Source organism: Nicotiana attenuata, chromosome 2, assembly GCF_001879085.1.
Source record: "Nicotiana attenuata strain UT chromosome 2, NIATTr2, whole genome shotgun sequence".
NCBI classification, from domain to species: Eukaryota; Viridiplantae; Streptophyta; class Magnoliopsida; order Solanales; family Solanaceae; genus Nicotiana; species Nicotiana attenuata.
Genome location: NC_031990.1, coordinates 49,548,882 through 49,560,650, shown reverse-complemented (window position 1 = coordinate 49,560,650; position 11,769 = coordinate 49,548,882). Strand labels below are relative to the sequence as shown.

General features: G+C 35.9%; 1 protein-coding gene across 1 annotated transcript; it reads left to right on the top strand.

Moving 5' to 3' along the window:
• Positions 8,215–10,529, top strand: LOC109209403 (probable LRR receptor-like serine/threonine-protein kinase At3g47570). Its single transcript, XM_019372664.1, has 2 exons — positions 8,215–9,845; positions 9,945–10,529. Exons 1-2 carry the CDS (start codon positions 8,504–8,506, stop codon positions 10,076–10,078), a joined length of 1,476 nt encoding a protein of 491 aa, XP_019228209.1. The 5' UTR covers positions 8,215–8,503; the 3' UTR covers positions 10,079–10,529.

The window sequence follows — 11,769 nt, the reverse complement described above, 5'->3', positions numbered from 1 at the left end:
AAAGTTAAGAACATACAGACAGACTGTCCTTAAGTTTTGAAATTGCAAGTCGAACTTACGGACTCCTGTACTTAACTTTTAATCTTTGAACTCAAAAGAAATAAAAACAAGGTAAGAAGAAAGAAATTTTCAAAATTCAGACATCTGCTCAAATAAGAATAATCTAAATGAATCCAATTTATGGCAAAAACTAAAAAGAGTCGATAAACATAAGTGGATATATCTAATCTTCTCTATGCTTTCTTGAAAATGGATGGAGAGCAGGAGAATATATACAAGATGTTCTATTATGACCAATTCTTCTGCAACGACCACATTTGAATGTTATTTTTGATGGCTCGGTAGCAGGAATATGCCTTTTCTTTTGCTTTCTACCTGGTGGCACTTTGAAATCTGGAGGTTTAACAATTTGTGACTTAACACTCTCTGGTACAATCCAAGAATCAGTATGTCCTACAGGATGTATTTGTCTTTCATATGTTTTTAGCCAAGATTCCTTTAAGTACTAGTGCGAACAAAAGTTGGACTTCTTGATGTTTCTCTTCTCGATAGCTGCAATTGCATGTATGCATGGTAATTCATCAAATTGAAACTGAAAACAATCACATGTTCTTTTGTTTAAGTCCACCAAGAAAGTTATTCCTTCTTCTTCAACTCTAGAACGCCATGAATCAACAGGGAAGACCTTCAATGTTGAAAAATTATAAGTGAGTACATTATGTTAAATAATGTTAAAATCATAATATAAACATAGAACATAATACTTACATTCAAAGTAAATGCTAAATCTATTCTTTTCTTCAATTCCTCCTCTACCCAACAAGAAACATCATAAAATGTTCCTTCTGCTTTATTTCTTCTTTCATAAAACCAACGTTGTAGCTTCACTTGAATGAAATCCATCATTCTTAGTATAGGCAGCTCCCTTGCTTCTAATAGGACAGAATTCATCGACTCAACTATGTTTGTTGTGAGCATGTCATATCTTCGTCGTGGACTACAAGAACGTGCCCATCTTTCTTGTGGTTCTTCCATCAAGTAGTCATAAGTCTTCTTATCTACATTTGCTATATCTGACATGTGTAGGTCAAATTCTTTGCGCTTGTATACTCTTGCAGCACTTTGGAATAGTTTTATGACCTGACTTTTCACCTTCCTTCGCTTTAGGTTCTGCTCCAAATGATAGATGCAAATCCCATGATGGCTTTCAGGATATACCTTTGCAATGCCATTTGCAATAGCTTGATGCCTGTCTGATAAAAAAATTAAATTCTCACGGCTCCCAATTGCATTGCGAAGCTGACTAAAGTACCACTCATAGGAATTATTATTTTCAGATTCTGCTATTCCAAAGGCTAATGGGAAAATTTGGTTATTTACATCCTTTGAAACTGAAATCATTAAAACACCACGATATTTTGACTTCAAAAAAGTTGCATCAACAACAATCACTGGTCTACAATGATTCCAACCAGCTATTGATGATCCATATGCATAAAACATATGAACAAAACTGCAAATATAATATAAAACAAGGTTAAAATACCTGAAATTTAGGACAGTCAGTCCTTAACTTTCATTTCCAAGTTATAAAGTTAAGGACATGATGTCCTTAACTTTGATTTCAAAGTTCAAAACTTAAGGACTGGCAGTCCTTAACTTTCATTTCCAAGTTATAAAGTTAAGGACATGCTGTCCTTAACTTTGATTTCAAAGTTCAAAACTTAAGGACTGGCAGTCCTTAACTATGAATTACAAGTTCAAAACTTAAGGACAGCCAGTCCTCAACTTCTGGTTACAACTCAAAAGTTAACACGGTTAAAGATAGCATGTCCTAAATTGTTTACCTGTTATTGTCGTCTATCTTTATGTTAGTATAAGTTCCCGGGTTTTTACTTGTCATCATATACAAGTATGAAGACAATAATTCATAATTCTCTTCGGGACTTCCTCTTATTAAAGCGGAAGCATGTTGAATAGCACGCCACGCCTTGTGATATCCAATGTCTAGTCCATGCAATTTTTGCATCTCTGCCATGACAAAAGCTGGTGTAACTTCAAATCTTGGGTCCCGAAGATTGTCGATAATGTAACCACTAATCAACTTTGAAGTAGCATGCCTTTGATCTTCTTTCATAGTGTTAACAGAGCAGTCATGCTTTTTCTCAATCTTTACTATCTTGAACAGTGTTGAATCTTTAATTCTGAAAGCTCGCACACACCAACAACACATATCATCATTGCATGTCAACGAATATCTTGTTGAGCTTGATCTAACAACCTTGAATTCAAAATGTCCTTTGATTGCTATATTGGAAAAACAGTTAATTATACTCTTCTTCTTGTCAAATACTGATCCAACTTTTATTTCATCCAACGAAGCATTTTCTCTTAATATCGTAGTTGGGGATTCTTTTTGTTTTAAATTTGATCTTCGTCTAGTTATTTGAGTACATGTTTTTTCAGCAACTTCTTCGATTACCGGTGCACTCTCTAAGACTTGAATACCCAAAGCTTGTTCGTTGTCAATCTCTATAATGCTTTGTCCTTCTACTTGAATAGAATCAAATGTTTGAAGCACCTCTTCATTTAATGGTTGAGCTTCAACCATATCTATTTCCATTATCTGTTGGCATTTGTCTTGATTGTCATGTTGAGTTTCTGTGTTGACATGTTCATTGCTTGTTGATGGAAAAACTCTTTCCGAAATATCAACTATGAAACGACAGCCCTTGAAGAGTGAATGCGTTTTTAGCAACTCTATACATGTGTGAAGATCAGAATCTTTGGATACAAGCATTCCTTTGCTTGTTCCAAGGTTGATATCAAACCATATCACTGCTTCAAACTTTTCTCTATCCAATTCAATTAGCTCAAAGATCTGTTTAATGAAATCTTCAAACCGAATTGACTCAGGTACTAGAAAAAGCTTTGTTTGATGATCAAGATATTTATAGTCTTCAGTCCATATATCCATCCTGCAAGTCAAGAGAATGGGAAACTGAGGACATACGTTATAAAGCACTCTTTGTGTAATTAAGAAGAGGTATACTGTAAGTGCAAGACCAAGGTAAGGACTAAGTGTGCTTAACATTTTAACTTGGAATTAAAAGTTAAGGACTTCCAATCCTTAACATTTGAACTTGGAATTAAAACTTAAGGACTGCCTGTCCTTAACTTTTGAACATGGAATTAAAAGTTAAGGACTGCCAGTCCTTAACTTTTGAACTTGGAATTAAAACTTAAGGACTGCCTGTCCTTAACTTTTGAGCAAGACATTAAAACTTAAGGACTGCCAGTCCTTAACATTTAAACCTGGATTTAAAAGTTAAGGACTGCCTGTCCTAAACTGTTTAACCTGCAAGTCAAAACTTAAGGACCGCCTGTCCTTTACATTTAAGCTTGGAATTAAAAGTTAAGGACTGCCTGTCCTAAACTTTTTAACCTGCAAGTCAAAAATTAAGGACTTATGTCCTTAACTTTTCAATCTATAATTCTAACTTAAGGACTTCCTGTCCTTAACTTTTTCAATTTGAAACTCAAACTTCAGGACTTAGTATACAGAAGAACAACAACAAAGTGAAGGACATTGTGTCATTAAGTTTTTCAATTCAATTTGCAAAATGAGGACAGTAGAATCAAAGTTAAGGACATTGTGTCCTTAATTTTTGAATTCAATTTCCAAAATGAAGACACTATGTCCTTAATATTATGTGCTCAAGTTTTATAGAATTATCATAGGAGGCGATGTCCTTAAGTTTATCAATCCAGAAATTCAAAAAAAAAAAAATCAAATTCTTATCTATTATATAATCAAATCAATACAAATCGGAAAAAGTATAACTATATCGAAGTAAAAATCGATAGAAACACATGAAAGTATAACTTACTGTTTATCTATGTCGATTTTTTGGATGAGAATTTTGAATTTTTCGTCCAGTCGCTGCTGCTGCTGCGATCGCCGGCTGCTGCTGCTGCTTTTGGTTTTCGTCGAGTGTGTTATAATAGCGTAGGTATAACTTATATCAGAAGGGTATTTTCGTCCAGTCAGGTATAAGTTTATTAAAGTAGTGGCTAAAGCCTAAATACATTGCAAAAGAAAGAATTTCTCAGACACTCGGAATCCTAAGTAGGTTAATAAGAAATAATCCATAAAATACTCATGTTGATACAGAATTTCTTCGACTCTCTAATAATTGGACTATAACTAGGAATAGCAATATTTGACCTATCTATTGTTCATTTTCAATAACTTTCAAGGTTCCCTCTTTCTTACCTGAGCCATGCACGACTAATTCAACCATTAGACTATAGCTAGGAATAGCAATATTTGACGCACCATTTAGATCTATCCCTAAATGGCTCTCTCTTCTAAATTATTGTTCAAGATTTGCTACTTATAGTCCAAGATTAATTGGTTGTTGGCTTGTGAAAATAAAGTTGATACGAAAAGAATACTAGAACATTTGAATAGCTCCACGTAGATAGATCTTTGAGTGTTTTGAAGTTACTGTTCGGATTTAAAAATCAGGTGTCATGCGGAAGCTAGCAAAGCAAACATTCAACGACGATAAATCAGACAATAAAGGAGAAATCTACCAAAAGAGACACAAACATTTAACGTGGTTCGGTCAACTGACCTACGTCCACAGCGGAGATGAGCCACTATAATAAAAGGAGAGTACAAAATATCGAGAGAACAACCTCACGAAGAGGCAAACACAAGTGACACACTAACACTTGTCCCATAAAGTTCTCCCCCTAAACACGACTCTCAAACCCTATATGGCTACATTGTGGATGCTACTGAATGAGTAGGACGGATCTTCAATTCATAGAACTCCATACCTTTTCCTACAAGAAAAGGGACTAGCCAAATATGGAAGAATAATATTTTCCTTCTTGGAAAAGAAAAATCCAACTATGGTAAATATGTTATCCTTTCCTTCATGAGATAGGAAAACCAATTATGGTAAGAAATCTGGACAAACACCCAGGGGCGACTCAATGAATTAGGTGGCCTAAAGCCAAACCATAATAAAAGACCCATAAGCTTATTTTATAAAATCCATATACCAATAACTAATGAGCCAAAAAAAAATTACTTTATGATCGATAGACCAATCAAACAAGATAAAATAATAATAACTAATTCAGAAGAGCTAAAATTAGAAAGGAAAATAGTCAGAAACAAAAAAATGAAATTGTTGTGCCTAGAAAAGAAAAAATTAGAGTTGAAGAAGGAAGTGAAAAAATATACTAAATATCGAACAACAACAACAATACCAAATTCAGTATAATTTTATAAGTGAGTCTAGGGAGGGTAGAGTGTATACAGACCTTTCCCCTATCTAGAAGGCAAAAAAGTTATTTTCGATAGATTCCCGGCTCAAGAAAAGATGAAAAGAAATCAGTAGCAACAAGCAGTAACAACAACAAGATAATAAAAAAATGAAACGAAGGGAACAAATTTCGTACTAAATAATGAAATAGAAATAAATTTTCCGTAATCTACTCACTCAGTAGAATAGTTTCAACCATATTCAAAAAAGTAAAATATATATATTTTGTGACCTTAAATAGTAATTTATAAATTACTCCATATTATATATAATAATAATAATAATAATAATAATAATATATTGGGGCCTTCTATATTTTGAGGCCTCAAGCGGTGGCTTCATCCGCTTCACCCTTAAGCCGGCGCTGCAAACACCTAACAGTTCCTAACATTTTTCAATGAAATTACCTACTTGTTTTGAAAATGGTCAGTCAAAAATCAACCACCTATATCAATGCAAAGATTTCTGACTTCATATCCTGATCTTGTTTTCTGGTGTTTAGTATGTACGCCACTCCCATATTTCAGCTCTTTCAAGCATTAAGGTTACTACTTTTCATGGCCAGTATGAAATTCGAACTAATCAAATGGATGACCACCTTGTTTAACCCAAAAATATGACTCTTGGTTCAAATAGTCAAATTTATGGGATTATGGGTTAAACTTAGTTAACAATAATATTTCTAGATGTAGCTTCCGAAAGTGTGATAAACATCAGATAGATCTGGTCGAATAGTGATAACAGTATGCAATAACTATTCCAAAAAGCATGAGTAATAATTTAGCATTTAATAGCAATGAATAACAATAAATGACACTTAAGTAAATAAGAGGAATGATTCACCCAATAAAAAATGAAGTAGCTGGTTGTCCCTCGTGACAATAATGAATGACAAACAAATCTTTGAATGTTCGAATCATTCTCGGATCTGATGGAAAAGTATGGAATAATATCGACAAGAATCTTAGTGAAAAGGTGATTTTTGTATCTTAGTAAGGGAGAGAGAATCTTTTTGTCAAAGTGTGTTCTTACAAATGAATATCACATGCTCATATCATTGTCTCTTTTTCTATTAATATGAGACATATTCCTAGTAAATCGTAATAGTACAAATGCAGAGAACATGCACTAGAATATCCTCTTTAATATCCTATTTCGAAAACTAGCCGTTACAGCTTCATCAACGGTGCTCGACCTCGACCATTATTGAAGTCTCGACCACGGCTCTTGTCGACTCTTCGGCTATGAGTATTGCTGCTTCCTGACCCACCTTGACTAACGACGGCTCGAAAATTCTTTCTTTAGTGTTATCTTATCTTAAATATTCATACACACCTCAAAAAGAAACTCAATTATGACTCACCCTTTGCAGAACTTAGATGTCAAGATCTAGTGATGCAAATAACTGCCACCTTAGTGTTGTTTTGCTGCGGCTGTTCAGAAGAAATTTGCACTCGTTTACGTAGAAAAGTTGGTTTGAGATTCCTAAAAAAAATGCTTAATTCGTAAGTTTCTATAGCTTACTCCTATAAAGCTTGACTATCCAAACAATTTCAAAACGCATATTTATGAAGAGACCTTTCCAAAGTGTGATGGAGAAAGGTTGTATTCATGCATCTTGCTGTTGTAGTTTTGCTGCTTCAGCAAATGAGTACTTGTTTGTCGATTGCCAATATCAAACAACACTTCTTGCCTTGCAATCTCAAATTTCTTTATACAATATCTTAGCAAGAAACTGGTCCACTTTCACTCCTGTTTGTAGTTGGATTGGAGTTACTTGTGGCCTTCGTCACTGAACCTTAAAGGAACGGTTCCATTAGACCTTGGAAATCTCTCGTTCCTCATTCCCTCGATATACCTTCCATGGGAATTTACCTGAGGAGTTGGCTCATGAATAATAACTTTACTGGTGCAATCCCATCATTTTTCGGCTAAAGAATTTAAGACCGCAAGGGAATTTACTTGGTGGAGAAATTCCTCAAGAAATCAGTAGCCTTTGTTGCCTGACTTCCATAGACCTGCAAGATAATAAGCTTATAGGATCTATACCACCAACTATGTTTAACCAGTCATCACTTAAACAGATTGGTCTAACAAAGAACAATCTTTATGGGAAACTTCCTGGAAATATATGCGACAATCTTCCAAATTTAGAGGTACTTGCGCTTTCAAGCAATCGGTTTGATCCTCCAAATTTGCAGAACTGCTCAAAACTTCAAATATTATCATTGTCTCAAAATAATCTCACCGGAACCATACCAGCAGAAATCGGCAACTTAACTGTGCTGACAGCACTGCAGCTTGGAGTTACCTAGCAATACATGTAAGTGCTTTTCGCGTGCTAAAATGGGATTCATCAGTTTCGCGTGCTATTTAGTTTCAAGAGATGTCTTTCTATTTCTCCACATGCATTTTGGATGTTCAGTTAATTTTAATTTTTGTCCCTTTCCTCATTGCCAATTCATTTATATTCAATCACTTGTGTGTTATTGAATTTCCTAATTTGGCAGGACCAATGGAGATTGGATATATTCAAAAGCTCCAAATATTCGGATTGTATCAAAATACGCTGAGTGGCTCAATTCCAGCAAGCATTTTCAAAGTTTCATCCCTCCAAATCTTGACCATTGTGGATTCTCAGCTTTCAGGGAGTCTACCATTAAATGTAGGCCAAGGGACACCAAATCTCTAAGAAATTTATTTGGGAATAAATAATCTCAGTGGCCTCTTCCCTGCTTCAATCTCTAATGCATCAAAACTCATTGCTCTAGACCTTTCTAACAACAGCTTTTCAGGCTCCATTCCTGATTCCCTAAGTAATTTAGAATACCTTCAACTTCTACAGTTAGGGCAAAACAAGTTGATCAACCAGAATCACTCTAACCTTCCTGACTTCACTGACAAGATGTCGAAATCTAAGAGAACTGGTCATTGGTCCAAATCCCTTGAATGGCATTCTTCCGGCTTCTATCGGTAATTTCTCGAGCTCTCTCAGAATATTTTCTGCACCCTGGTGCAAACTCAGTGGCATTATACCAGAAGAAATTGGAAACCTAACAAATGTGATTATCATATCACTATTTGACAATGATTTGACAGGGTTCATCCCCAAAACTGTTAGAGGTTTGCAGAAGCTTCAAAGGTTTCTTATACAAAGTAACATGATAAGTGGGACTATTCCAGATGAAATTTGCTCTTTACAAAATATTGGAGACCTGAGTGTTAGGCAAAATAAAATTTCAGGTCCATTACCGTCGTGTTTGGGGAACCTTACTAGTTTGAGAAATCTTTATTTAGCTTCCAACAGATTGAACTCCAGTTTACCTGAGAGCCTGTGGAGCCTTCAAGATCTATTGATACTTGATGCAGCATCAAACTCATTTTCTGGTGTTCTGTCTCCCATAATTGGAAATCTAAAGGCTATTACAAAAATTGAATTGTCATACAATGACTTTTCAGGCATGATTCCTAGCATGATGGGAGGTCTACAAAAATTGATTAATTTTTCTCTATCACACAACAGAATAGATGGCCCCATTCCAGAGTCTTCTGGGAAATTGTTAAGCTTGGAATTCTTGGATTTGAGTTATAACAATCTAACTGGTGAAATACCAAAGTCCTTAGAAGCTCTTGTGTACCTCAGATACCTTAATGTTTCCTTCAATAAACTCAGCGGAGAAATTCCATCTGGTGGTCCTTTCGCAAACTTCACCAATCAGTCTTTTGTGTCTAATCATGCATTATGTGGTGTATCAAGGCTCCAAGTGCCTCCATGTCAAGTCAAGTCTCCGCGAAGGGCGAGGAGAAAAAGAGTGCTTTTCTCGATCCTGTATAGTCTTTTGGGAATAACATCGGTATTTGTTGCATTAGCCGTTGGATTTCTTATTTTAAGAAGAAGAAGAAATAGAAATGAGCCATCAGGATTAACTGATCAGGTATCATCCATGAGGGCCTACGAAAGAGTTTCGTATTATGAACTTCAACAAGCAACAAATGGATTCAGCACGGACAATTTGCTTGGTATTGGGAGTTTTAGCAAGGTGTACAAAGGGATAAAGGATGGGATGACATTCGCAGTGAAGGTATTCAACCTGGAACTTGAAGGTGCATTCAAGAGCTTTGACACAGAATGTGAGATCTTACGCAACCTTCGGCATAGAAACCTGACGAAAGTCATAACTTCTTGTTCCAACTCTAAGTTCAAGGCCTTAATATTGGAGTACATGCCAAATGGCACCCTTGACAAATGGTTACACTCTCATGACTTATTCTTAGACATGTTGCATAGATTGGACATAATGATAGATGTAGCATCTGCCTTAGACTATCTCCATAACGGTTATTCAGAGCCAGTGGTGCATTGTGATTTGAAGCCTAGCAACATTTTGCTAGATCACAACATGGTTGGCCATTTAAGTGATTTTGGGATTGCGAAACTGTTAGGTGCAGAGGATAGTTCTAGACAAACTAAGACTATTGGGACCATTGGATACATTGCGCCAGGTACCTCAACTTCTTCTCTTATCTTTCTCGCATGATGATTCATCTATCGAACTAGTATAAAATACTTTAAACTGATGATTTCTAACATCATCATTGCAGAGTATGGACAAGATGGACTTGTATCAACAAGTTGTGACGTCTACAGCTTTGGTATCGTGATGATGGAAACATTCACAAGGAGGAGGCCTAGTGATGAAATGTTTACTGGAGATTTAAGCAAAGAAATTGGGTGAACGACTCGCTTCCTACTGGAGTTACACAACTAGTGGATGCAGATTTGATGAGGCCAAAGGAAGAACCCCTAAATGTAGAGATGCAATGTTTGGTTTCTATCATGGAATTGGCGTTAAGCTGCACTTCAGTGTCACCAGATGCAAGAATCAACATGAAAGAAGCGCTTTTGGAACTCAAGAAGATAAGACTTCAACTGGTCACACATTGACGTAGGGATTTGAGGCCAGGAAGTTTGTTCAGATAAAATTTGTAGAAGACTTGTTATAATAAGAGTAGAATAAGGATAACATGAAGCAAACTTTTTTTATTTTTTTTATTTTTTATGTCTGTAGGCCTATTATATTTATTTGTTAGCAAGTCCTTTATACCTCCACCATGCGAAAGTTGTTTCCGAAAACCTTTTTGCCTCCATTGTACAACTTGATCTGAAAGCAGAATGAAGTATGCAGAATGCACATTTGAAAATAGAAACCGGGTTCGACAGGGTTACTCATACTTTTCATTGAAAAATAAAGCAATAGTTTGTCAAAAGTTATTCTCCATAGATCATCTTCCATCATGCCATCTTCAAGTTGTCATTGAAGTTACTATTGATACTCTTCTTACCACATCTTTTGCAGATATATTTTTCCACTGCCTTTTTCTCTACCATTATATCTTGTTTGAGCTTTAACAATGACAATTCCAATAACAATAACATAGTAATTTATCTGAAACATACGCCAGGGGAAAAGAAAGAATTACATAAAGAGAAAATACAAGGGGCATAATTTAACTTGAAGACTACTCTGTACAAGAGGAACATCCTTCTAGCTATATAGTCAATGACCATGACTAATCTAATCCATGGCATTAGGACCAAAGCATCTCCTCCTAAGAGGGCTCCAGACCCACTGAACAAGAAACTTTCTCCCTTTCACTCCATGCAAATTGAAACCATTGCCCCAACTATCCTTATACACTTGCCCAACAAATCCACCACCAGCACCAGTCCCATAAACACCCAAGCACAAATCAGCAATCTCAGTAGGTGCAATAGGATCATCCCCAGCATACCAAGCATTCACAAGAGGGTTACTTGAGACCTCAGCAAGCTCATGAGCTATCACACTGATATACTGGTGACGCCATTAAGCTGTTTCCTCCATTTATTGTGCTTGGTGGTGATTTTTCCATCACTTTTGTTGAAGCACTTCAGTGGCACTCATTAGGTTTTTTGTTGAATTGCAGTCTTTTATGTTTTCTTCAGAGATCATTTCATTGATGTAATTTGACTTTGATAAAGTAATTCCATCTGCAATATGGAGCACCTCAACTCCAAGAAAAAAGTTAAGGTTCCTGAGATCCTTAATGGAAAAACATCCAGCAAGACAAAAGATAGCCTGATTTACATCTGAGTTGTGGTTCCCGGTGATGATGATATCATCGACAAAAACTAGCACATACAAAAAGTTGTTCGACACTTTGCGAATGAAAAGTGAGGCATCAGATTCATTTTGACATATCCCAAATAAAGAAGGAACGTCTTGAGTTCATTGTACCAAGCCCGAGGAGTTTGCCTGTGTCCATATGAATTTCTTTAGACAACATATTGTAAAGAATAGCAGGACAAAAATATTATTGGAGACCTTCTGCTAGCCCAAGATCGTTAACTAAGATTGGAGGATTCAACTAAAGAAGAGGAAGCTTA

Bases quoted from the DNA above. Each gene is read 5' to 3' on its own strand.
- LOC109209403 (XM_019372664.1), top strand. From the start codon at position 8,504: ATGATAAGTGGGACTATTCCAGATGAAATTTGCTCTTTACAAAATATT. The intron at 9,846-9,944 runs GTACCTCAACTT...TCATCATTGCAG, and splicing joins CATTGGATACATTGCGCCAG to AGTATGGACAAGATGGACTT.